The following is a 26,454-nucleotide window of genomic DNA, read 5'->3' as shown; positions in this document are numbered from 1 at the left end:
AATGAACCTTAGTTCCGATTCTGTGGATTATGCGCAGAAGCCAGTCGTAGACCATTATGACACTTCACAAAAGTAGCATCATCGACTTACAAGCAACTAATCTCCTGATAGTTGATTCTAGCTTTAACTTCGAAACACCATCTATCCAACTGTAGCACTAATTCCAAAATCTCTTTTCAACATGACACTTTAACGTTTATTTCATGGAATGTGATCGTAATCTTTCATCGTATACCACATTTGTTATTACATTACTCTCTTCGTCGGTCATTGCACCAGCAATCGGTATGTTTGTTCCTCAGTTGCATTTCCCATCATTTTATGTTTTCGTAAATATTCATGTTCCTTTATGTAAATATTCACGACGCTTTCAATTACACAACTTATCATTAACACAACATTACTTGCCAATTCATCCATTATTAAACAATTTATTCTCGCTAACACGGAGAAAGCATAAGAAAAGTATCTTTTGCGCTCAGCCTAGCCAGTGCGAATGTTTACGTGTCAGTTAAAGACAACGCTTAAAGGTTATACCTCAAAAGGTGTCTTCGTTATGACTAGCACTCAAGTATTAGCCAGAAAAATGATAGGTTTTGTGTGTGTGTGTGTGTGTGTGTGTGTGTGTGTGTGTGTGTGTGTGTGTGTGTGAGAAAGAGAGAGAAAGAAATGGAGGACCCGAATTTTAGCTTTGAGAAAGTGACAACTGAAATATTAGGAGTGGTGATTGAGAAATGTTTCATTTTTATCTAACATTTCTTGTTTTCATTAATATATTTTGCTCTATCCATCGATATGGGTCCCGTATAGACCATTGTACCTATGTTTGGCGATTTGGAAACCACATCTGACAGAAAGGATGGTGATCAGCTGTTAATGCTTTGTATTCTGCTCTCCGTTAATTGCATGTATTATCTGGCCTTTATCTTTCAGGATAAAATCGAGTGTCCGGGAAGGGGAAAACCCCTACCTCCTCCATTGAGACCAACTAAGTCCGAAAAAAGGTTCGCTTCTGTCGCTATATCAACGTGTTTCAAATACGTATTATAATTGAGAGGATTTGCTCATACTGTTTACTCCTCCTTTCGTATCCCGCTGATCTGAATGCGGAAAAACTCCTACATATAAGTACAAGTATAGATGAGACGTTTTTAGCACAAAATTGTTTCAACACATACTTCTAAATGCATATTTCAAGATTGACTAGTATATTAGTGACTCTTTTTTTTTTGTTTTGTCATCACTGTTAATTATATTCTTCTGGTAATTAGTCTATTATAAGAGTGTTGCATTAACAGTTCGCACTTTGCAAAAGACACTGGTCTGTAATACCGGTAGCTTGCTATTTCATTGTCTCTATCATTTAATTATTAGTAATTTTTATTAAGAATGATAAACTTTTTTAATATTTACTTATCGAAATTCATTATTAACAGCTCCTGAAACTCATTGACCTCGTCTTAGGGCAGAATGAGCAAGCTCATTAAATAAATTATATACACACTGCTTGGAAAGAAGTCAACGGACCCTCCCATGGGCAAGGTGTATCGTGCCATGTAAAGAGTCGCGTGTTTCCAGTCAGTATAAATTGGAGGAACATGATGCTCCCAAGTCAGTACAACTGAGTCCGGGTGAAATGGCTGTGAGAAGCGAACCGATGGAGTTTGAAAGAGGCATTGTGATAGGATGATGCCATGTTGCAGGCCTATCTGTTCACGAAGCTGCTGACAAATTGGGCTATCTCAGGTCAGCAATCAGCGATACCATATTAAGATGGAAGTGCAAGGAGTCAACTTCAAGTGCCATCTGCAGTGGGTGACCCACCACACTCACCGAACGTCACCGTAGGGTGCTGCACATAATGATATGTAAAAATGCCATTTGTCGGCCGACACATTGAATGTGGAGTTCCAGGCATCGATTGGAACACGAATTTGAATAAAAACATTCAGAACCGAGGCTCACAAGATGACTTTTCATAGTAGGATCGCAATATGCAATTCCCACAGTACCCGAAACAACATGCAGCGTCGTCTTCGCTGGTGCAAAGAGCGTGTGCAGTGGGACGTGGAAACTTGGAAAGCTGGGTTATGGAATCACGCTACATCCTCTCCCGAACAGATAAACAGGTGCAAGTATGGCAGAAGCCCAGTGAACGTATCATACCAGCGTGCGTAACCCCAGCTGAGAAATTCGGATTTAGATGCAGTGTTTTCTAATTTATGGCGTTTTTAAGACACTGAAAATTGTCTCTTTCAGCAAGACAATGCACCGTGTCACAAGGCTACTGCTAAATGTGTGGTTTGTGGACATGAATGTCATCACACTTGACTGGCCTCCACAGAGCCCTGATCTCAACCCTATTGAGCATCTGTGGAATAAACTGGAGCGTTGGGTGAGGTCAAGGGACGTCTGTCCAACAACAGTCCAGGACCTCATTATATGCCTACCAGGAGGAAGAATGATCCAAAATTCCCATTGACCGCTATCATATGCTTGTGGAAAGTATTCCCTGTAGGATTACTGCAGTCGTCGCAGCGAAAAGAGGTCTTACATCTTACCAGTATTAAGGTGGGCGCTATGGGTGTTTGCTCCTCACACTATGGTGAGGAGCAAACCGTTGACTTCTTTACAAGCAGTGTGTGTGTTGGGGGGGGGGGGTGTATAAACTTAGAAATACAACTAATGTAATCGGCTTGGGCCTCGCAAATACTTAAGTTGGGTCTGAATGTCAGTTGTGTACTTTCAACTCAGTGCATTAGTAGCTGTCTTTCTTATGTAAGAAAGGGAACTGCTGGTGTATTTAATTGAAAGTTTTTCAAACGAGTAATCAGCAAAGATGGCAGCACTAAAAGCCAACGGCGAACGAGCACCACGTGTCTTGCCGGCACAGTGCCGTCGACCGCTACAGACAATCCTATTACGTGCCACAGCTGCAAAACCGGTGTCACAGACAAAAAAAAAAAAAAAAAAGCATATTCTGCGAGTTCTGTTGCCACTGGCTGCACGTTTCCTGCGCGAAAATTGACGAAGCTGCACATAAACTACTTATCGAACTTAACCAGCTGTTCTTCTGTTCGCAGTGCCTTCTTTCAGTAAAACAACTTCTGAACATAGTCAAACGTGCCAAAAATCTCGAACAACACATCAATGCTTTGAATGAAACTTTTACCGTCAAAATACGTGCAGTCGAAGCTAAGCTAGATCAAATCGAAAACCAGCGCAACGCAAGCTCCACTCCGCCAGTGAAAGAACTTCGCGATCTAATCGCATCAACGGTAAACAACTTGATGGAGGCTGAACACAAAAAAACTCAACGCCATCATTCTGAACTTTCCGACGGAAAACGGAAAATCCCTACAAGAGGACATCAAGAAACTAGCCGAAGAATGCAACATCGATCCCGAGAATATCGACAGGTGCCATCGTTTCGGGCCTATAAATAAAAGGAAGGACGGTACGAACTTTCCGCACTTAGTAAAAGTGACTTGCGACACGCCGACAAGCACATCAAAAATAATAACATCGATCAACAAGTTCAAAGACTCCTACCCCCCAATCGCGCATACGTGCACAACCAGACATCATTTGCACAAAGAGAACGAAGACGCCAGCTTCGAAGACAACTCGAAAAAAAACGTCAAAATGGTGACAACAGTTGGACCATCAACTGCAGACAAGATAAACTGGGGAAAAAACCAAATAGGAAATGTGCAAGACCCATGCGGTCCAACAAACGTCCCACAAAACCCTACACATCCACTTCACCAATCCGTGGCCTTAAAACCACTACCACCTACAGTCTACCAAACCCCACCTACTCTTCCTGGCAGAAACCGAAATCTCACCTCCCCCAGCACCACTTATCTCAACCTCCCAAACTACTCACTCGTCAACAACTTTCGCCCCAAGGGTGGTGTCTACACATACATCTGCTCAGACATACCTTGCCAGAGAGCACCTAACCTAGAATCACCCAACTTTGACCTTCTTTGGTTGAAAATATCCCTTCCCCACTCAGTTCAATTCATCTGCTGCCTCCATCGCTCGCCCAACGCAACCAATCACCCTGAGCTTTTTAATTTTCTCCCCCTAAAAGTCAATTTTCTCCAATGCCACTTTCCCAACAGCCAAATCATCCATCTAGGAGATTTTAACGTCCACAACACTAGCTGGCTATCCTCCTCCAGTTGTACAGATCTTGCAGGCAGAGATGCAGAAACATTTGCCATCACCAACGACCTTACACAACTTGTCCAGATGTCAACCAGAATATCAGACAACCCAAAATCACTCCCCAAACACCCTAGATCTCTTCCTCACCAATGACCCCTACAAATACATAGTGAAAGTAGTGAGCCCCCCCTGGGCAGACACTCCCATACAATAGTTTGGCACTATAACAGTACCAAGTGGGACAGCCTCCACAACTTCTATGCCGCATTCCCATGGTTGGACTATTGCTTCTGGCCTTCCAACCCAAACATATGCACCGAGCTTATTACCAAAGTAATCCTCACTGGCATGAATACATACATTCCACACAACACTCTGAACTGCCATTCCCTAATGAAACCTTGGTTCTTGAAAAGATGTGCCAAGGCTATAGAGATGAAACACCAGACATACCGCAACTGGCAGAAATCAAGAACCTCATCCTCCTTTAAAGCTTACACCGAAGCCCGTAATAGATGCAAAAAAAACAATCAACGCTTCCAAAACAGAGTTCGAAAGAGCAAAAAGCAGGAAACTAGCTTTCCAAACGGCAGCCGAGCCTTTTGGTCTCTTGTCAAAGCAATTGGCCGTAACTTCTGTCCAACACTATTCCCACCCCTATCACACCCTAATGGCTCTACTACATCACCCACAAAAAAAGCCAATCTTCTGGCCTCATACTTTGCTTCAAATGCATGCATAACTGACGATGGTAAATGTCCCACAACCATTCCAGACACTCAATATACAATGCCCCTATATCCTTTTGCCAGGAGGAAATCAGAAAAATAGTGTCCCAATTAGACACCAAAAAGTCTCCTGGCCTCAATGGCATTCCCACAATTGTTCTAAAAAATTGTGCTCCAGAACTGACCCCTATCCTATGTCACCTAAATATATACTCTCCTACCCCACTGAAATCTATCCCACAAACTGGAAATTGGCCTATATTCAGCCCATTTCCAAGAAGGGTGACAAGTCACTGCCATCCAATTACCGACCTATCTCGCTTACCTCAGTCCTGTCAAAGGTAATGGAAAAAATCATCAATTCCCACCCCCTACACTATCTTGAAGACACTCAACAAATAAATGACCGCCAGTATGGATTCCGCCAATGCCGATCAACAGGAGATCTGCTCACATACGTCACCCATCTCTGGACAAATGTATGGAGAAGTTTGGCGAATCTCAAGTGGTTGCACTAGATATCGCCAAAGCCTTTGACCGGGTCTGGCACAAAGGCCTACTAGGCTAACTACCATCATTCGGTCTGACCCAGGACTTCTGTAGGTGGATCGCCAGTTTTCTGTCTGGACGCACACTGTGTGTGATGGTGGATGGCTCCCTATCCTCGCACCCCTCGATTAATGCGGGGGTCCCACAAAGTTCTGTCCTCTCACCAACCCTGTTCCTGCTATACATCAACAACCTACTGCAATTGACCTCCAACCCAATACACAGTTTTGCAGATGACAGCACACTACGCTCCTCGCTTGCATTTGATAAGAGCCTTACTCTACACAACTCACCTCATCCTACAGAACATCAACCACCACCACAACCCTCAACTCCGATCTCCAAGCCATCCTACAATGGGGCTCGGATAACACCTCATAAATTTCAATGCCAACAAAACCCAGTTCTGTATTATTTCCCATAAAAAAAAGAACTTTTTCCCAGTATCCTTTTCGACGATACCCAAATTTCCAGACAGCCTGAGATCTTGCTCCTCGGAATCGCTCTCACATCAAACCTCTCCTGGCACAAACATATCTCAAACATTGCATCCTCAGCCTCAAAAACTAGGATTTCTCTTCCGCTTCAAGACGTTAATTCACCCCTGAACAGCTACTAACATTGTACAAGTCACAAATCCGCCCAACTATTGAATACTGCTCCCACATATGGGATGGGGCCCCTAAAAGCTCTCTCAAAATGCTCGACTCAATACAGAGCAGGGCAATTAGACTTATCAATGATCCATCCCTTACCAACTCTCTCCCCCCACTTTCACAGAGACGTTTGATCTCTGCAGTAAGTATATTCTACAAATATTTCCATGGGCTCATCCGAAATAAGATCAATAATTCCCCCGCTCAGTACTAAGCTCATTGGAACACGTGCAGCTGCTGCACAACATCCCTTCACAGCACCTAGAAACAAACGGCACAGATTTCTTTTCCTCTTCCTTCATCCCTGCAACTGCTGCACTGTGAACCAGTCTCCCACCTGCTGTGTTTCCCAACGAATACAATTTAAAAGTCATTCAAATCAAATGTAAACAAATTCCTCCTTTCCCAACCCACCACCCATATACAGTACTAATGTATTGTAGGTTGACCAATCAACCTCCTGTGTATAGGCCCAACATAAAAAAAAAAAAAAAAAAAAAAAAAAGCTGGATTGGAGCATAAAAATATGTGGCAGGATTTCTTTAAAAATGAGTTAAGATTTAACACCAGTACTCTTTAGGACAAGCTAGCTGATGCAGCACATATATTTCTGATTACTGTTTCTCAGCAGGTGATTAGGTATTGTAATTCCGTCATTTATCAACAACCTACAGCGCCATCTTAAGGCGTTCGAAGGACAGGTTCCCAAAAAATTCAACGGGAAAAACAGTTCAATTAATTCAGTATTCATTGAAATCGTAAAAATAGTCTTCATTTACTGAAAAGCAATTAATTAAAAGATAATTCACTTAAATACACTATATATAAAAAACAAACAAACGATGTACTGTCATCCATTTTGCTAAATTCCTTTACATTACTTGCGTCACTTTTACGTAATTTTATTCTTGTGTAACTTGTGTGTACTTTTACGTTAGCTCTTTTAAGTTGTATTGTGCGTAACCTATTCATTTTTAATCAAAAGGGTATGTGACAACCTTGTAACGCTTACTTGTCATGGTATCATATTGTTATTGGTGAATGGAACATCGCGATGAGTTAACTTTCAGGACATTGTACCGTTGCATTTTGTTACATTTTAGATCCCATCACCATTAAAATGTGAAAAAAAAAAAAATTGCATGTTAATTTTTGGTTTTCCAGTTGCTGAAAAGTTTCAACTATTCTCATATCACTTTTCCTTCAGTCTCAATAAAATAAATATTTTCTATTAATTTTTCATCCAGTCTTCGTGACTACAGGAGTAGTGGCATGCTACTCCTGTACATTGATGCCCGTAAAACTCAGCCAAGAATTATACGGGTTCGATTTAATACTCGAATTAGCCCAAGTCTCCATTCTAATATTTTCTCACTCTGCTTAATATTGCCTGCCATCTAAGCGATGGAGGCTTACAGAAATAATGGAAGGGACAGTAGTACGCTATGTTGTATTGATACTACTAATCTTCGGATTGACACGCCCAAGAAGAAGAATATATGCTGAAATTAAAATTGTTTTGATCTCTCTCTCAGTGGCGGCCGGTGAAAATTTTAAGTGGGGGTGCTGCATATACAAAAAAAAAAAATAAAAAATAAAAAATAATAATAATAAATAAAATAAAATAAAAAATTGCTTTATTAAAAATATTTCATCCTCACCACGAACACACACCAATAATAAAAGTTTCGTATCAATAGCAATGACAAGCGCAAACGAATATCGGCGTTAGATCGCAGTGTATTTGTTTCGTGTAACGATAATTCAAAAATATATAATTCTTTTCATATTTTCAACAGTGACACTCGTCATAATTCAGCCTTGTATCTATAATAAATAATTATATGTTATTATGTACATATGTTATTATGTATATGTTATTATGTTACAATCTGACACTGCTCGTTGAACAGTGTCAGATTCACTTGTTAATCGCAGTGCATTTGTTTCGTAATCTAAAGCGTTAATCGAACAATTCCAATTATTAACTATTCAATCAATGTCGAATCATAAGCTGTAACCTTTAACATGTTGTATTGCATTTATATAATGTTGTAAGCATTGTTATTATTTATAAACACAAACAAAATTTAATTTTTTCCTTGGGGGGGGGGGGGGTGCTGCAGTGTCGCAGTGCTTATGTACGGGCCGCCACTGCTCTCTCTCTCTAACACATACACACTATATATATATATATAATTGGGAAGAGGATTAAAACCAAGTATATAAAATTTCTTGATATCTTTAACATATATTACACCCAAGGTAAAAAAAATTTCTATATATATATATATATATATATATATATCATATAAATTTTTGGAATGATCAAGAACAAGGAGAAGAATTCGGAGCCGAAGAAGTTGGAGGAAATAATCTTGAACATTTAAGTATTCACTGTTAGACTCTATGCTAACGTGTATCCAAACTCCATGTGCTGTGTCTATCCCTATGAATGACCTGCAGTTCCTGAAGGATATTTACTGGTACAAGGAAGTAAATTAAGCAGTCACAAATGCTGCACTTGGACATTTCCCAGTGCACATCTGATACCTTTCAGAGGAATTGGTTGCATTTGTTAAGTTTGATGACAAAGTTTCTTTTAAGACAAAGCGAAACATTGTCGAAGCTATGAAATCTGGAGAAGACAGTCCAATGAAACGAGCTACATTCATTACAGTAGACCCAGCTGGAAGACGTCAGTTTACATCAGACTGTGGTTCTTCTCTATAGCACGTCCACACTTTAAGAGCTTCGCTTGGAGACTTGCCAAGAATAGTCGATTCATGCTGAACGGGAGACAGAAATGAAGGACGTACGAATTGGTCGCCAACACGCGAAATCACGTGCTTTATACTTAAAATTTTCCAACTGTTATACAAGCAACATAGTTAACACTTTAAAAACTACAATGATCATAAATCGCTGAACTTTATATAGTTTCTATATTCGGCATGAAACTCTTTGAGTTTCTTATTCGGCTAAGAAACAATATGGGATGTAATATCGCTTAACTTAAATAAGTTCATGTCGCCGAATTGAAGCCTTTGGCTCTGCATATAATTAGTAATTTATTAGGACACCTTCTTGGCAATTCTCATAGAAGGGATGTAGGTTCTGTTCGCTACAAACTTGGTATTAACTAAGTCTACCTACTCACTGATGAGACCCCCAATGAGGGTGGAAACCGGTGTGAGGCGGATCTGGCTTTGAGAGGCTCCGCTTGGAGGTAGATTTTTGCCTGTCTCTGAGTGGGGCCACCGCTGAGATTATGGCTCTGGTTGGTGGTGGGGTGAGCCTGCCACTGGGTAGAACCAATGCTGAGACGTTCTTCTTGGTGATAAGGTGAGCCTGTCACTGAGTTGAACAACGCTGAGTTGGGCGATCTTTCGGGATTGTCTTATTTTTAGAGCCCGCTTCACCTATACATAAAGGTTGGAACCGGTCTGGGTAGTGACCTTCTCTCATAATATAGAACAGTAATACAGTTCCTAGAAGCTAAGTTCACATTATGGATAAATACCAAGAATAGTGATCGGAGATTGCTCCACCTTTACTATGAGTTGCCTCAGTTTGCACTACCAAATGGGTCAGGTGCTGCACTATCCAAGTATTTGTTTACACTTGGAATCGCCGAACTTTATATAGTTTCTATATTCGGCATGAACTCTTTGAGTTTCTTATTCGGCTAAGAAACAATATGGGATGTAATATCCCTTAACTTAAATAAAAGTTTTAATTTTCCAACGTATAATAATAAACAACTCATTCCATAAGACGGATTGATTACTCTATTATCGGAATGGATTCTCCTTCTGTTGACATGCGCAGAAGTGTCGAAGGATTTCGAATCTGTGGGCGTACCACTGGACTTCCCACTGATTTTCTGAACAAGGATATTGCTGAATGGAATGAAGACGAGTCGTTTAGTCAGTTTAGAGACCGTTCAGTGAATGAGAGTTGTCAACGACATTGCAGAGGTGTGGCCCTGATAGACAAATACGACAAGCTTCACATCAACATTGAAGAGTAGAAACAGTTTCTTTCTTTTTCTTTCTTTCTTTCTTTTTTTTTTTTTTCCTTCTTTTTTGTTAGTCGCTACAGAAAGAAATATTCCTTACCGCAAGAAAACAACGCTGATAAAATTATAGCAACAAACCCAGAATATAATAATCTGTAAATTTTGTATTAATCTGAATAATAAAGTTTCATTTTGTCATTTTTTCTATAAATGACGTTCGTTTGTAAAAATAAATGTTAAAAGTTAGAAATTAAATAAAAAAATAAAAATTCACTTTGTGAACTAAAGTAGATTTTTAAAATAAAACAGCTAATTACTTAAGTTTATTGGAATAATATTAAAAAGTAACCGTTGCTCTAAATATATTCTAAATCGTTTCAAAAAGTCAGAATTTTTATTATTATTATTGCGACAACATGAGGCAGGCGTCTCATACGAAATTCAAAACATTTAAAATCTGCTATTTTTAAGAAGCACCCTGATATACAGGACCGAGTAGTGCGGTTGTGCAGATTGTGCGCCACACAAGGGCGCTTGACGATAGGGACGCCATTTCACCACGGGAAATAATTTAAAAAATATTAAATTTTTTTATTCTTGAATTATATCGTACTATATAAATTACACAATTACAAATTATAGTTAATGCAATAAAAGTGAAATTTTAAATTAGTCAAATTATTATGAATTCTTAATAATCTAACAACATTTTTAACTTAATACATCATCAGTTTTATTATAATTTGTTTGAAGTGAAACGTTATCAATATTACCACAGATTTTATTTCACAGTGTAAGCATCGACTCAGCGGAAATTTTATAAATATTCTCGATTGTTTATTATATTTTTAAGAAAATATGAAATATGGAAATTATTAGTTTTAGACAGACTGTGAATTCATTCCTCGTTCAGCCGTATTACGGCAACAAGATATTTCACAAAAATACAGCATTTAGTTAGCAAATAAAAAAGGTGCTAGTTCCCATTGACAGTTAAATATGTGCTTATTATATTTTATTAATAAAAAATTATAGTCATACATACTAAACCTAAACATTTTAGAACCCACTTATTAGATACTTAAGGAAACAACCCATAAAGTATCATACGATGTGAATCTCATAAACTTTTATAGTTTATAGTCTATGTATAAATAAAGAAATATATATATATATTAAATTATATTATGCATGAATTCTTCTACTCAAATTGCGAGTCTCTATCACCCCGAATTTCACATTTGAGCGATAACTCGCTCCCTGCAGTAAACAATACGCCATCCCCAACAGCCATTATACTGCAGAAATAGGAAAACCAATTAGTTTTATCATGTCACTGGATAAGGTTCACAGACATCATTTGCAGACTGTGTAATATATTTCTCAACAAATAGTGCAATTACTGACAACTGGGAATATAAACACTAACTAATGAATCCCATCTTCCCTCCAACAGAAACTGCCATATACACTCAAGTAAACAACATGTTGCAATTGCAACATATGGTTTTGCTTGACACTATCCCCCCCCCTCCCGTCATGAACGTGGTAAAACTAAGAAATATATAGCGAATGCATTTCAGATATTATGGAAATCGGTTTAAGAGAATTAGCATTTCAATTCAATTGTCAGCTTGTTTTTGTTTGGGTCGCGCGATCTTTTGTTAATACTGCACCAATCATATGCACTTCTTAATAGCTGCTTTTTCTCTATTGGCCTACAATCGCGCACATCTTTCACTTCTCATTAGTAATTTGTCAAGGATTATTCATTACGTATCTCAAGTCTTAAATTACTGGTAATTTTTGCTTGATATAATGGGAAAGAAGATGACTCTATTGGGGTAGATAACTTTGATTGCACACAAGGAAACCGCTCTGGAGGATAGAAGAAGTGATGGAGAATAGAAGCTTCTTGGTAAGTCATACCCATTTTCAGTTTTTTTTTTTTTTTGAAAACTTTAGTTTCCGAAAATCCCCGCATATATCTCGCAGCGCGATTTTTTAGCTTTAATTTTAAGAAAAAAAGTTTGAGTTATAGTCGAGTAAATATGATAATTTTTTTAGCTTTCAAATTGTTAAGTATGAATCATTGGTTAAAGACTGGATTTATAAAACGCACAAAAGAGAGCAGATATAGAAATAAGCAATTTCACTCCTTTCATTGATGATAAATTATTTATATTAAGTAAAAAGGTATAGAATACCTTTATAAATTTTGTTCTGTTAAAAATAAATAATTGTTTTCTTTAAATGTACATCTAAATTCAAATAAAACAGACATTTACAATGAAGTATATTTTTATTTATTTATTATTATTATTATTATTATTATTTTGATAAGGGTACTTTGAAAAGATACTTGGTAATAATGAAAATTAAAGAAGGGGTACAAGGATATCTGAAGTTTCAGAAACACTGATCTATCCAAAAATATTTAGTCTGAAACATAGGTGCAAATTATGATGTTCGTTTTCTTAAATTCCGCTTAGAATTTGGATAGACGAAATAGCGTCTATCCAAATATGCACTTACATTTTTTGTTAGCGTCATTTCAATTTTGAATGTGAAACATTGAGTGTATTGTGTATTCTGTGTTTAAGTAACTTTGGACAATTTTTGACTTTGATTTTAAGTGTGTACTTATTTTTGGATTTTTGATAGACAAATAAAATTTTAAAGATAATAGTTTTTAAATTATAAACATATTAATCAGCTGAGGGACCATAGCTAAAAATACTGTATATATGTGGGGTAGACTATTGCGCGTCAGACTGACACGGATCGAATTAAATTAATAAACATAGGTTATTTATGAGCTATAAAACTCTTTAGATGATCTAAGTTTGTTTACACATACTGCAATTGGCCCTTTCTTGATACTTTTTTGGTGTATATTTGCATCATTTAATTTTGTGCGTTACAGTGTTAGTGTGCAGTTGCCTTTTGTTTCATAAAATATATTTATCGTTGTTTAGTAAATTTTTTGTGAATTTGGATTATTATTCACGTAAAATAAGTACGTCTATTATATTTTTGCTAAGTTTGAAAATCAGTTAAATTGTTTCATTTTAATTAATTATCTTATTTTGAAAACAAAAGATTTTTTATCTTATGTTGGGTAGACGTCTAGAAAATAAATAATTTTCAATAAGAGATTTATTTATATATTTGTTCTTGTTCTGGTTGGAAGACATTGGGATATTTTTACTAATTTCTTTAATAAATAATTTTAATATTCTAGAAATTTCTTAATTGTTAAGAAATTACCAGAATGTAAAAAATGGAGTCCAAAGACTTATCGAGGGAGGGTACCTGCTCTACAACTGCCTCCACAACTCAATCTGGGGGGGGGGGGGTGGGGGGGGGGGGGGGTGGGGGGGGGGGGGGGTGGGGGGGGGGGGGGGTGGGGGGGGGGGGGGGTGGGGGGGGGGGGGGGTGGGGGGGGGGGGGGGTGGGGGGGGGGGGGGGTGGGGGGGGGGGGGGGTGGGGGGGGGGGGGGGTGGGGGGGGGGGGGGGTGGGGGGGGGGGGGGGTGGGGGGGGGGGGGGGTGGGGGGGGGGGGGGGTGGGGGGGGGGGGGGGTGGGGGGGGGGGGGGGTGGGGGGGGGGGGGGGTGGGGGGGGGGGGGGGTGGGGGGGGGGGGGGGTGGGGGGGGGGGGGGGTGGGGGGGGGGGGGGGTGGGGGGGGGGGGGGGTGGGGGGGGGGGGGGGTGGGGGGGGGGGGGGGTGGGGGGGGGGGGGGGTGGGGGGGGGGGGGGGTGGGGGGGGGGGGGGGTGGGGGGGGGGGGGGGTGGGGGGGGGGGGGGGTGGGGGGGGGGGGGGGTGGGGGGGGGGGGGGGTGGGGGGTTGGTTACGAAGCATCAGATGAGACAACGCATGATCCTAAACAAAATTTTAAAATAAATTTTTTCTTCGCGATTTTAGACACGACAATAACTTCAGTCACGGAAAGATTCATACTCTTAAAACAACATAGCGAGGACTTTAAAGTTATAAGAGACATTAGGAAATTAAAAGATTGGAGTGATGAAGATTTAATGAAACAGTAAAGATTTGCACTTAAAACTGAGCGACAATCATGATTCCGACAAGCGCGATATTGATGGTATGACTTTATTTGAGGAATTAAAAACTTTGCAATGTTTTATTAAAAAAGAGTCGGCTCCTCAGGATGTTTTAAATTATATATACGAAAATAAATTAACCGACACGTTTCCAAATACTGCGATTGTGATGCGTATTTATTTAACATTACCAATATCCGTAGCATCAGGGAAAAGAAGTTTTTCAAAACTGAAACTAATAAAAAAATATTTGCGGTATGTCTGGAGAGCGTCTAACGGATTTATCAATTATATCAATTGAAAATAATATTATGGATTCATTAGACATTAAAGATATTATTAAAAAATTTTGTGGCGGCTAAAGCAAGACGGATAAAAATGTAAAATAAATCTACATTTATACTAATTATATAGTTGAAACCATATCTCCAAATTATCTTTGTTATGTAATATTTCTTTTTATATTAAAATAAAAGTAATTTTTGTTTTTATATATATATTCCTTAATATTTATATATTAAGGAATAAATATTTTTGAAAATGTTTATTGTTAAAAATTCCTTATTAATGAATTTCAGTGATTACAATGTTCTACTACTGTTAAATAAAATTTATTTTTATATATGGTATAAACTGTTTTGTACTTTTAACAAAATTAAAATTTTCCGCAAAATTTTTTCATGGAAACTTATTTTATGGGGGCGCTGAAAAACGATTTGCACAAGGGCGCCTCCTACCCACGGCGCGGCACAGCTGATATATTTGAATCTGTTACCCCTTGTTTCTTTCAGGACCCAAGACTTTCCATTGAAGAAACGCCTAAAACAAGACAATCTTCAATACTCAAAGCAGAAGAAACAAAATGCTTAAACCAGATAGAAAATTCATATCCTCCATTTGATGGTAAGTTAAGAAACTTTTATATTTATTCTTTCTATTTTCATTTGTTTAAGTTTCCATTGCATTAACAGTTCCACGTATTTATTTGTTTAGTGTTTTTAACTCTATTATACACTATGGTACCTAGCGATGGATTTGCAGTACGTAAGAATGGCATAAGAAAGTGATTGCAGGACATGAAGCTTATTATGTTTATAATAAGCTTCATGCCCTGCCACAAAGCTCATGAATACGTGATGTCTGATTGTTGTGAAATAGGTTTAGTATTTTATACCCCTCATAATATTAATTTATACCAGCTACGTAATATCACTTCATATATCTGCAGCTATGTATAGTCCCTGAATGGAGAAGGATGTAATCTATATATCTTACAGCATGCTCTACAACATCCGATAGGTATTCAGGATTGACATCCTTAGTGAATTCGACAGACATTGAAACGGGAGATATCTATGCGTGTTTCTAGAACTAATTCCATACCTCTTCGGCCTACGGATGAATTCCATACGAGAGAGAGAGAGAGAGCTCATTATTGTCTTTAAAGACTGCCCACGTGGTTTTCTACTAGCTACCCGTAGGCCACGCTTAGCAGGAGTCCAAATATAACTTACCATACCATAATATCACATCCACTGCCCATGTTATTGTACTTTACGCGTAGCTGTCCTTCTGCATGGTGTGTATACTTACAGGGAACAGTGACTCATTAGATCAGCACACCTTTTTTATATTCCTCTAGTGTCCAGCTTGCGTGTTACTGACACCACAGCAACCGCTTTCGATGATGATCTCTTCGGTGAAGAGAGGATATTTTCTGGTGCTTTGGGCTATAGAATATCATCTGGAATATTGTTTCTGCATTCTTTATGTTGTAAAGCGGGTAATGTCACCTATCCATTAGGTTAGAAATGCGGTCGATCCTTGGCTCATCACGAGCATCCACTTTCTCTGTTTCTTTACAGTTTCGTCGGTGGATGGTGATTTCTTCTTTCTTGCTGTTTGTCGTCATTCTATTGTATACTATGGCCGTGAGCAATCAATAATGCTCGAGATCCAACGATCACCTTCGTTTTGAACTTTGTGACATCGTTATTTTCCAGAGATTAATTTTTAATTTGAGGCGCTGGTTTGGACAACAGATACTTAACTACATATCTTCCCACAAAAAAGGCAAACCAGCCAGAAGAACACATAATGAACCAACAGATATAACACACTAGCTTTATAGCCTTGGTTGCTTTAGCTGTAATTCCAAATAACCCAACTACGCTAGCGCACGGTACTGGTGTAGTTAGGCTGAACGGATGGTATTGTGTCCCAATTTATGATTATTATTATTATTCTATCTAGTGAAATTCTGCTCATCTATATTCAACTTTTATCTATGTATGAGATATCACCCCAAAATACAAATATTTAAGCTTTTTCTCCCCTTAGTGTCCCTAATATTTATATTATACTGTGCCTTTCAGGACATTTGGTTCAAGATATATAATTCGAAAACAAGGAGCAAAATGCAAAAATATGTCTGAGCGTGAAACTATTAAACAGTCGTGTCCCTCTATCTCGTAACTCAACACATTAATTTCCCGCGTGATTAGGCTCGTACGTTTTCAAGTGGTGCATTGGACAGCAATTTCAGGCAACTGTTTTATTAATGAACAAAGGTTTATTAAACTCATTAGTATGGTGCAATTCAATTTCTAATATAATTCAATTCAATACTAAGAAAATATTTACAAAATAACATTAGCTTATCACAAGTAATTTGGCTATGATCCTATATGGGTATTGCGATCATGCCGCCATAACAAATTCAACTCATACAATCATATGTATAATCCCAGATCTAATTAACACATTAGTTAACCCTATATTAGTCTGAATACGCTATATGCTGTAGCACCTTGGACATATGTGATCAATTCACTCTATTTAACTATCTAAAACTTTGTAGATTAAATTATTCTTTTACTGTGTTAACACATAACTTTGACATTTAAAACTTTCCTATAAGTTACAATACACTTGCATAAATTTCAGGACACATAATTCCTTATATAATATTAATATTAACAAGCATACTTTCATTATAATCAGTCATGTACTAAAGTCCTAGTATAAATTTCCTTAGTCTCTTCAACAGTTCAGTAATAGAATAATGATTACAATTACAGACGATTTTCAGTTAACACGAGATTTTTACAGTACCTTTTTCTCTTGAGTTTTCTATATTGGCCTCTACCTTTTTTCGATTGAACTATCCTGGTATGATCTCTGCTATAATCGGTCACCCCTAAGTTCTTTTGGCATTAAACTGTGTGCTTATGCGATCTTTACTTTTCGTACTTGAATTAAGAACACACATTAGAATCATCTATACCATGGCTGTGAAACTCACCACGTGGACACCGACTTCATTACAGATTTCCCTTTCTCGCAGTTGTCATTGGATGATGAAACACATTGACAATACCTTCTTTCCTTTGGCTAAATGGCATTCCTCGTTTCTTACCATAGGAAATATGGAATCGAAATCCCGCTCACTTTTGTTTCCTTGTTGTGATGACAGAGATTAACTCCAATCCCGCCACTCAGGAAAACCACGTGAAACCTATACGAAGGAGCTCGTGAAGAAACTATCCGGGAAAAAACCTTGTGTGTGTGTGGGGGGGGGTTATTTACTAACCCTTTTATACCTTGACTCCTACCGGCACCTACTTTAATTTCTTTTCTCCGCCCCTTACTGGATTCGACTTCACCGATCAATTAGGGTGGCGTTTTTCTGCCAAACATCCTGCGGTCGGCGAGCACGTGACGATGTCTCAATCCGGGAATTGACCCCTGAGCGATAGTCTAGCCTCAAATTAATCCCCCTTCCAAAATATTCTAAGAATTTACTTAATATTTTAATCTCTAGCCTTTCACATACAATTTCTTATGACTAATCCTTTCTGTCTTACTTAGCTAATTTTTTTTTCACAACTGTAATATATTCCTTCTTTTATTATTTAGTTCAACAAACAGTTTTTGTTATATATTTTACTTAGATGCAAGAATATTTTTCTTTCTTTAAGTAATTTATGTATTAGCACACAGGGGTTTTATTTAATTTTTTTTTTTCATGTTACACCATGATAACTGAAAATTCCACATAGTGAAGGTATCAGGGTGTAACAATGGGATCCACTCTAGATGAGCCATAATTCAATATTATGGTAGTGAAAGTACTGTGGAATGCCAATCAATTGTCTGCCTGACTATCTCAGTCAGTAAAAACATCTGCTCTGGACAACAAATATAGCTGCTTTAATTTAATAAAGCTTGTCTTTTAAAACTTAATAATAATAATGACGCCTTCAAAAAATAAGTCATTTTTGTGGAGACGACACGAGATCAAACTTTTTGACTAAAAAAGTTGAGTATTTTGTCCAAAAAAAAATGTGAGTAATTTCAAGAAAACTTGTTGGCCTTTTCAAGAAACTTCTTTAAAAAATTCCGGTTTATGGCGTTTTTAATTATGAGCAACAAACAATCGGATAATCAGGGCTTTTAACTAACTTTAATTCTCCTCATAATCATACAAAGCTATATATATATATATATATATTTTTTTTTTTTTTCGCGGCTTTCCCCATTTGAAGTGCATGTCTTAATTATTGTTCATTTAATTGTAATATTTCACTGACTGTGAAATATATCATTTTTAATTATGAGCAACAAACAGTCGGATAATCAGGGCTTTTAATTAACTTTTATTCTCCTCATAATCATACAAAGCTATATATATATATATATATATATATATTTTTTTTTTTTTTTTTTCCCCAGCTTTCCCCATTTGAAGTGCATGTCTTAATTATTGTTCATTTCATTGTGTAATATTTCACTAACTGTGAAATATATCATGGCAATTGTTACCTCGTATTGTCTTGGAGAAACTGAATTTTTTAATGAAAATCATTTTCTCAGCCTTCATCCCCCCCTGATATACACACTAGTAAGAGCGGCTCTAAACTATCATACGTAAACTAGACGAATGGTGAATTTGTCTAGTTAGAACATAATGAAATCACACACACACACCAATTGAAAAATCAACGTCATGCCGAAAACTCGTGTGTTAATTGAACTTTGAAAACTTTTTTCCCCACTTTAGTTGTGAAGCAGGCTATTTATTCATGATAAAGCAAATCAATTCATGGATCAGTAGTTTACTCTCAATCGAGTTCCATATATATTGCTCCTTATTATTAATATTATCGCGATGCTGATATGCAGTATGCCAATAGAAATGCTTGTTATTTTTAAAAAAAACTTTCAAATGTTTATTTTACAGTGTTATCAGCATTTAAAAATAATAGGAAAAAAGTATTTTTAGTTAGAAAAATTATACTAAGTTGACAGAAAATAGCAAGGCGTTTATTTACAAATACAGTCACACCCCGACTTACGCGAATCCGGAGTTACGCGGTTTCTTATGTATGTATTACCGTCCCGCTTCACGCCTCACCGCTAGTCGTATCTTTCAGGCGCCGGCCGCATTCGCCAGTGTCGCACACATGCTGTGAACAAGCACTGACGTGTTTCGCACGGTCTCTAATTCATACATGATTTTTATAGTCTACAAACCTTGCGATTGTTTAATGTTATGATCTTGATAAAAATTTTATGACATAAAAAATAATAATGTCATCCAAAAGAAGCAAGTCTGATTCTTCTATTAAAGCTAGCAAGAAAAGAAAAACATTGACTTTGGAAACAAAACTCAACATTAAGGATTTTGAAGGCGGAATGAAAATTTGTGAGATAGCAAAGAAGTTCGATCTACAGGAATCCAGAGTAAGAACAATCAAAAAGAAAGGTTTACAGATTTTGGAGGACATAGATTCTAACGAGGAACGAATTGTAGCCACAAGGCAAGGAATAAAAAAACCATTAGCTTGCTATGAAGAAATTTTGCGTGACAAGAAAAAGACATTATGCCATCAGACGAATCTATTAGGATTTTATGAAACCATCGACATCGAAATAACTTTCTTTTTTTATGTACGAAAAACTACAATTATGATTATATTTCTTAAAAAGTATAGGTGTTTTTGTAAATCATTGGTCCCAATTGTATGTTTGTATATATAAATTACATGCAAAATTATATCCTGAGTTACGCGAATTCGACTAACGCGCTTTTTGTTGGTCCCACCTACCGCGTAACTTCGGGGTTTTATTGTATGTCAATTTTTGTCTTGTTTAGGTACATAACCAGTTCTACGAATAGATAACTTTAAATTTGTTTTGTGCACAAATTTTTTAATTTTTATTCCCTAAAACTTTTTAGAGACTAAAAATAAAAAAAAGTAAATTTTATACATAGAAATATTTAATTTAAAATTGAATTACACAAGCGAGTACAAATGAATACTAATTATGATTAGAAACCATCACTTCTTTATCTAGTACTAAGAATTACTGGACAGCGATGAAGACTGTCTGCCCGTCGGTGTTCAGAGTTAGGAATAAAACAGTGCCGCCTACTCCTTTTGGAATGGGAAGTATTAAATGATTTATTTTATTAAGAATCCGTTACTAATTTTTTAAAAAGATATCGATTAATACGTAGAACATAATTTATAGACTAAATAGACAAAGAAAAAAAAAAACCATTTCGTTTTGTGTCGTATGTCCGTGTGTTTCTGGAATTGTTTGCAACTAAATTGTCATTTCACCAGTAGAGGAAGACTCCAACGTCTAAGCAGGAACTGCCCTAGGGTTTACGTGACTCGAACACATCCTAAAGGCCAGCAGAATAGTCCAATGTAATTGTCTTACCATAAGACTGGCTTTACGTTAAGGATTGGATTCGAGAAAAGATTTATACAGCTGCATTGCGGACCTAATTCTTACGCCAAAAGGAAATGATAAGCATAATCAAATATAACTAAATGACATTTAATTTATAATTTTTACAAATGCTCTGTAATCTTGACACATCTAATACGATACTTTGCATTATGATAATAGACGTATCTATAGAAAACATTCTAAAATAATGACGTTGGAAAAACGTTCACTTTGTAAAATTATAATCTCTCTCTCTCTCTCTCTCTCTCTCTCTCTCTCTCTCTCTCTCTCTGTGTGTGTGTGTGTGTGTGTGTGTGTGTGTGTGTGTGTGTGTGTGTGTGTGTGTGTGTGTGTGTGTGTGTGTGTTAAATAGTGCCTTTAATAAATATATGTACATACGAGGGTGGTCTGAAAAGTTCTCGATCTCGACTACAGATGGCAACACTGGCAGCAAGATTTTTTTTTTTCTAAGTTGCCATAGGACAATACATCTATCCTAAGCATCCATGTGAAATTGCAAGTCATTCTATCAAGTAGTTTGTTTTATACAGCTGTCTGAAACAAAAGTATTGTCTGTATGCCTTGAAATGGAAAAAAATTAAGTATCGTGCGGTAATAAAATTCTTTGTTTTAACGCCAAAAGAAATTCATTCGAAGTTCATAAAAGTTTATGGACGCTCTTCTCCTTCGTTTTCGATAATTAAGAAATGGGCTGTCGAGTTTAAACGCGGCCGTACCAGCCTTAAAGGACGTCCAAAAAAAAGCTTAACAACACCATAAATCATTGATCAAGTGCACGATATGGTATTGGATGACTGGCGAGTCAAAGTGCGTGAAATTGCTGAGAGTATAGGCATTTCAAATGAACGTGTAGGATATATTTTGCATGAAGAATTGAAAATGAAAAAGCTTCGCGCAATGGGTGCCGCGCTTGCTCACAAGAGATCAAAAACGCACTCTCATGAAAATCTCTGAACAGTGCTTGGAGCGTTTTAACAAAAATAAAACTGATTTTGTGCGTCCATTTATTACAATAGATGAGACTTGGATTCGCCATTATTACACACCAGAATCCAAACAGCAGTCAAAAAGTGGACAGAAGCCGGTTGTTCAGCAGCAAAGACGACAAAGTCGGTTCCATCATCACGAAAGGTCGTGGCATCGGCGTTTTGTGGTACTAAAGGCATTTTGTTTATTAATTATCTTGAAACGGGTAAAAACAATAACTGGGGAATATCATTCCGATATTTTAACCAGACTAGACGAAAAATTCGTGAGAAAAGACTCGATTTGCAGAACGAAAACGTCATCTTTCATCAGGACAATGCACCTGCCCACAAAGGTGTTTTGGCAATGGGAAAATTAAGGGAGGTCAGACGCGGATGTTACCATGTTTGATTTGAAGAGTAAAGTGTCCGGTTTCTCCTTTCTTACATGCTAAACGCACCCTGAACTTTCCTGTTGAAAGGTACCTTAGATTACAGCTCATATATTTGGGAAGATGCACACAAAAAAGACTAAAAGTGCTATGCTCAATGCTTTTCAGAAACGGCAGTCCGGTAATTGATGAACTGTCTCTCGTAAATTTATTCCATTCTTTCTGTAGGTATTTTAGTACGTACATTTTCCACTAAAATGGCTACCATTATTTCTCCACTTTCTTGTAGCATAGAGACACACGTAGCTACTGGTCGACATCCATTTACTACCAACCGAATCAAAATCTCTTCCTCCTTTATTCCATTAATTTCTGTTCTTCGAAACAACGTCTCTCGCTATCTGTTTACAAACCTTCTGTTATGAAAAAATAATAAAATCACTTCCTCCTTAACTCCCCCCATAGTACGGATGCTATAGGTTCTATAGCCCTTCGTATGTGTAGTTGATAAAACATTTGCCTCCCATGATGCGAGTTTTTCGAAGAACCTGACTCAGCTAGTTGAAGAAAGACTAATTTCTGAAAGAAGCTGTGATTTACTATAAAATATAAATATCATGCTTACTGCGATATGTACTAAATAGTTGAGAGATGAGTATATTTCTAAACAGTCTTGATTAATGTGCTTAATGTCATAGTATTTTATTACTTTTTCAAGGATACGAATGTAATTATGGTTTAGTGCAACGCCATTTGACAAGATGAATTGCATTAAATCAACCTGAATTTCTTAGTTATATACAGCGGGTGTAAAAATGAAGCTAGGAAAAGTTTTTTTTTGCTTGTCTTTTTGTTTTAATTATCATTTATTAGTAAGTTAATGTACATAAAGACTGCTAGAAAATCGCCAAGGACACTTTACTTTGTTGTTTGAATTACTGAGTGCACTAACCCCAATTTTTCTTCCTGTGCATATTGCATTATTACTATTACAGTAGTTCGAAGTAAAAATGACTTAGCACAAGTGTTTATAAAAATACGCTTCCGCAATTGTTACTGTTCATATAGTTAAACGGGTTCTACGACTACATTTTTTTTTTATTGAACAACTGGTTTCACATGTTAAAAAACGTTTAATTTTCTTGAACAAGAAGCTCTGGAATGACTTTTAAAGGGATTATATTGATCAAGTGCATATAATTAACAACTGTGTTATACCAACTAGTTTCACCAACTAAGGCTGTTGGCATCTTCAGGGTACATAACTGATGTAAGGCACTAAAAAGTAAAAAACTGTTATTCCATACTTAGGGACAGTTTCCAATAAGATTGCTAGAGTCCTTAGACCACATAACATAAGAGTGGCCTTTAAACCTACAGAAATGATTAGACAATTCTTAAGATCTCCAAAAGATAGACATCCTTTCTCCAAATATGCTGGAGTTTATAACATACCCTGCTCGTGCGGCTTGAATTACATCGGCCAAACTTCAAGGAGCCTTGAAATTAGGCAAAAAGAACACACAGGTGACGTCAATAATAACAGAGAAGAAAAATCGGGGTTGACTTTTCATTTCTCAAGAACGAACCATACCATAGAGTGGGATAGAAGAACAATTCCTTACATGGAGGAGGACTTCCGCTCCCTAATTTTTAAGGAGGCCACAACAGTTGCCCGCTGTATACAAAACCTTAACAGGAACCAAGGACTAATCTTGCCCGTGATCTGGAAGACCCTTATCAGATCCTTCAACTCGCAAGAACTGAATTACAGTGCCAGCTATAGAACGTTCCTAAATAACAAGTGATATCATGCACGCTCTATGCATGTATTGTACGTGCTCTGTTCTTTGTTTCATATAATTGGAATCGGTTGATCATAGTTTTTGTAACAGTTTTTTACTTTTTAGTGCCTTATTTATGTACTTAATGCCTTACCTTATGTACCCTGAAGATGCCAACAGCCTTAGTTGGTGAAACTAGTTGGTATAACATAGTTGTTTATTATATACACTTGATCAATATAATCCCATTAAAAGTCATTCCAGAACTGGTTTCACATTTTGTATGTAAGGCTGTTATCTATTCAACACATACAGTTTGAATGATCTTTTTACATTTTATTGTTATTAACATCTTAAGAGCTAAAAACATCAATGCAGAAGAAAAATAGTACGATTTATTTATTCATATAGGGTTCTCCCCTTTCTCCTACGTCCCTTCAGTGGGAGCAGGTTGAGCCTTCCTAATGAGGGGTTCCACCAACAGTTATTTATTAATTTTAAGAATCTGTAATGTAAATATTGTCAACCATATTTCCAAAGTTCTGTATTTATGCCATCTAATCCAGTTGATTTTCTATTTTTTGATACCTTTTATTACTTCTTTCAGTTCTAATATTATTGGTTCTATATCAGTACTGATTTCTCCATTATTATTATTTTTTTTTATTAAATTTGGGTCATACCATAAATTCTTATAATGTTCTATTCATTGTTTCTCTTGTATTATGTTGATTTGTGCTGTATCTCTTTCTTCGTTGTTTAATGTCCTGAATATTTTGATGGCTATATCTTGTCTTCCATGTATATCTTCTTCTATTTTACCAATAAATCTGTCACAGGAATCTTGTTGAGGATTCTGTATTATGGTTTTAGCAACCTTTCTTTTGTTTTTGTATATTTCTTCTGTTTCCTTTGTATGTTTTTGAAGGAGTAATTTGTGTGCCATTTGTTTTTCTTTTACTGCATTTGCTATATCTGTGTTCCAGATTTTAAATCTTTTTATTTTTAATATTTTATTTTTCTTTCCAAGTATTTCAGAAGTTGCTTTATGGATTATCTTTATTAAAGTTTTCCATTCTTCTATAATCTTCCCTGATCTGTTAATCGCGATTGATATAGCATTCCAATGTTTTCTTCTTGTAATAGATATGCTTTGTATACTTGTTCTATTTCTTGTTTTTTTTTTTATTTACTTCCTTTCTCCATTTTGCTAGTATTTCTATTTTAGAGACTGCTGTATAATCTGAAAATATATTCAGAAAAATATATTTCAAAAAAATCATTAATACTTAAAAAAAATAGATAAACAACGATGCATCATTTATATTAAAGCAAATAATGAAATCTAAGTAGGAAACACACACACACACACAGAGTGAGACGCTAAATATACCTAGAGAGAGAGAAACTAATACTACCTAGGAATAGAGCAAACCATGTACTACAAATTGAAAAATTTGCTAATTGCTGGATTTCCAAAATAACGAAACAAAATTATGGATATCAGCAACTTTGACAATTAGAGCTAACATTAACGTCATTAATATTCATTGCCCCCTATGTGATTTCCTCTGTGATTTTTAATTTTAATGATTCAATTTACAAATTGAATCATTAGAAAGAGACAGGATATCCTCCCCTTTAATAAGATCGAAAACAGGTGTACAGGATATCATCAGTTATATTATGAATTCAAAATAGACATGGGCTGGACACATTGCAAGATATAACAATGCCATATGCGCTAAATTATTGACAAAATGGAGATTTATGGATGGCAGTAGACAAAGGGGAATACCAAGGAAGATATGGCAATGTGTAATTGTTAGGATCGCTGGAATGCAATGGATGAGAAAAGGTGAAATCAGAACGGAATGGATAAAATTAGGGAATACCTTCATCCAGCAGAGGCACGCTCCAGGTTGAAGAAGAAGGCTGAATACAGCAGTGAGAATAGTTCAGGAGGGACTGATAGCGAACTATCAGGAGGTATATGTGAGATTAAAGTAAGCTTAATGTTCACAATGCAGTAGGATTTGATGATATATCACCGCATGTTTTGAGGGAATATTTCAGGAATTTAACAACAGCACAGATGTTCCATTTTAACATGAGATTTAACACTGGAGAAAGTTTCAAAGAAGTAGAAAGAGAACAAAGTTGTTCCACTTCATAAGGGAGGTAATTAGTCTAAGGCTCGAATTATCGTTCAATCTTTATGTCTGGTGTTGTGGTTAAAATGTTAAAGCGGCTATTGAGAACCAAAAATCAGTTCTCTTTGATGAACAGCATGGATTTGATAAAGTGAGATCGTGTTTTATCAATCTACTTATTACAAGGTGACAAATATATCG

General features: G+C 36.9%; 1 protein-coding gene across 1 annotated transcript in view; it reads left to right on the top strand.

Annotated features, from left to right (window-relative positions):
• LOC150105672 (secretin receptor-like) overlaps window positions 1-26,454 on the top strand; it is a 244,613-nt gene that overhangs the window by 21,176 nt on the left and 196,983 nt on the right. The window contains exon 3 of the mRNA XM_090394527.1: window positions 14,986-15,097. Within this exon, the coding sequence (XP_090250653.1) occupies window positions 14,986-15,097 (112 nt within the window). The remainder of the gene's footprint in view (window positions 1-14,985; window positions 15,098-26,454) is intronic.

The sequence above is a fragment of the Typopeltis vanoorti genome, chromosome 6 (genome assembly GCF_054136105.1).
Source record: "Typopeltis vanoorti isolate ZY-2024b chromosome 6, IOZ_Tvanoo_1.0, whole genome shotgun sequence".
In the NCBI taxonomy this organism is placed as follows: Eukaryota; Metazoa; Arthropoda; class Arachnida; order Uropygi; family Thelyphonidae; genus Typopeltis; species Typopeltis vanoorti.
The sequence above is the reverse complement of the archived record's forward strand: the minus strand, read 5'-3'. Positions and strand labels throughout refer to the sequence as shown.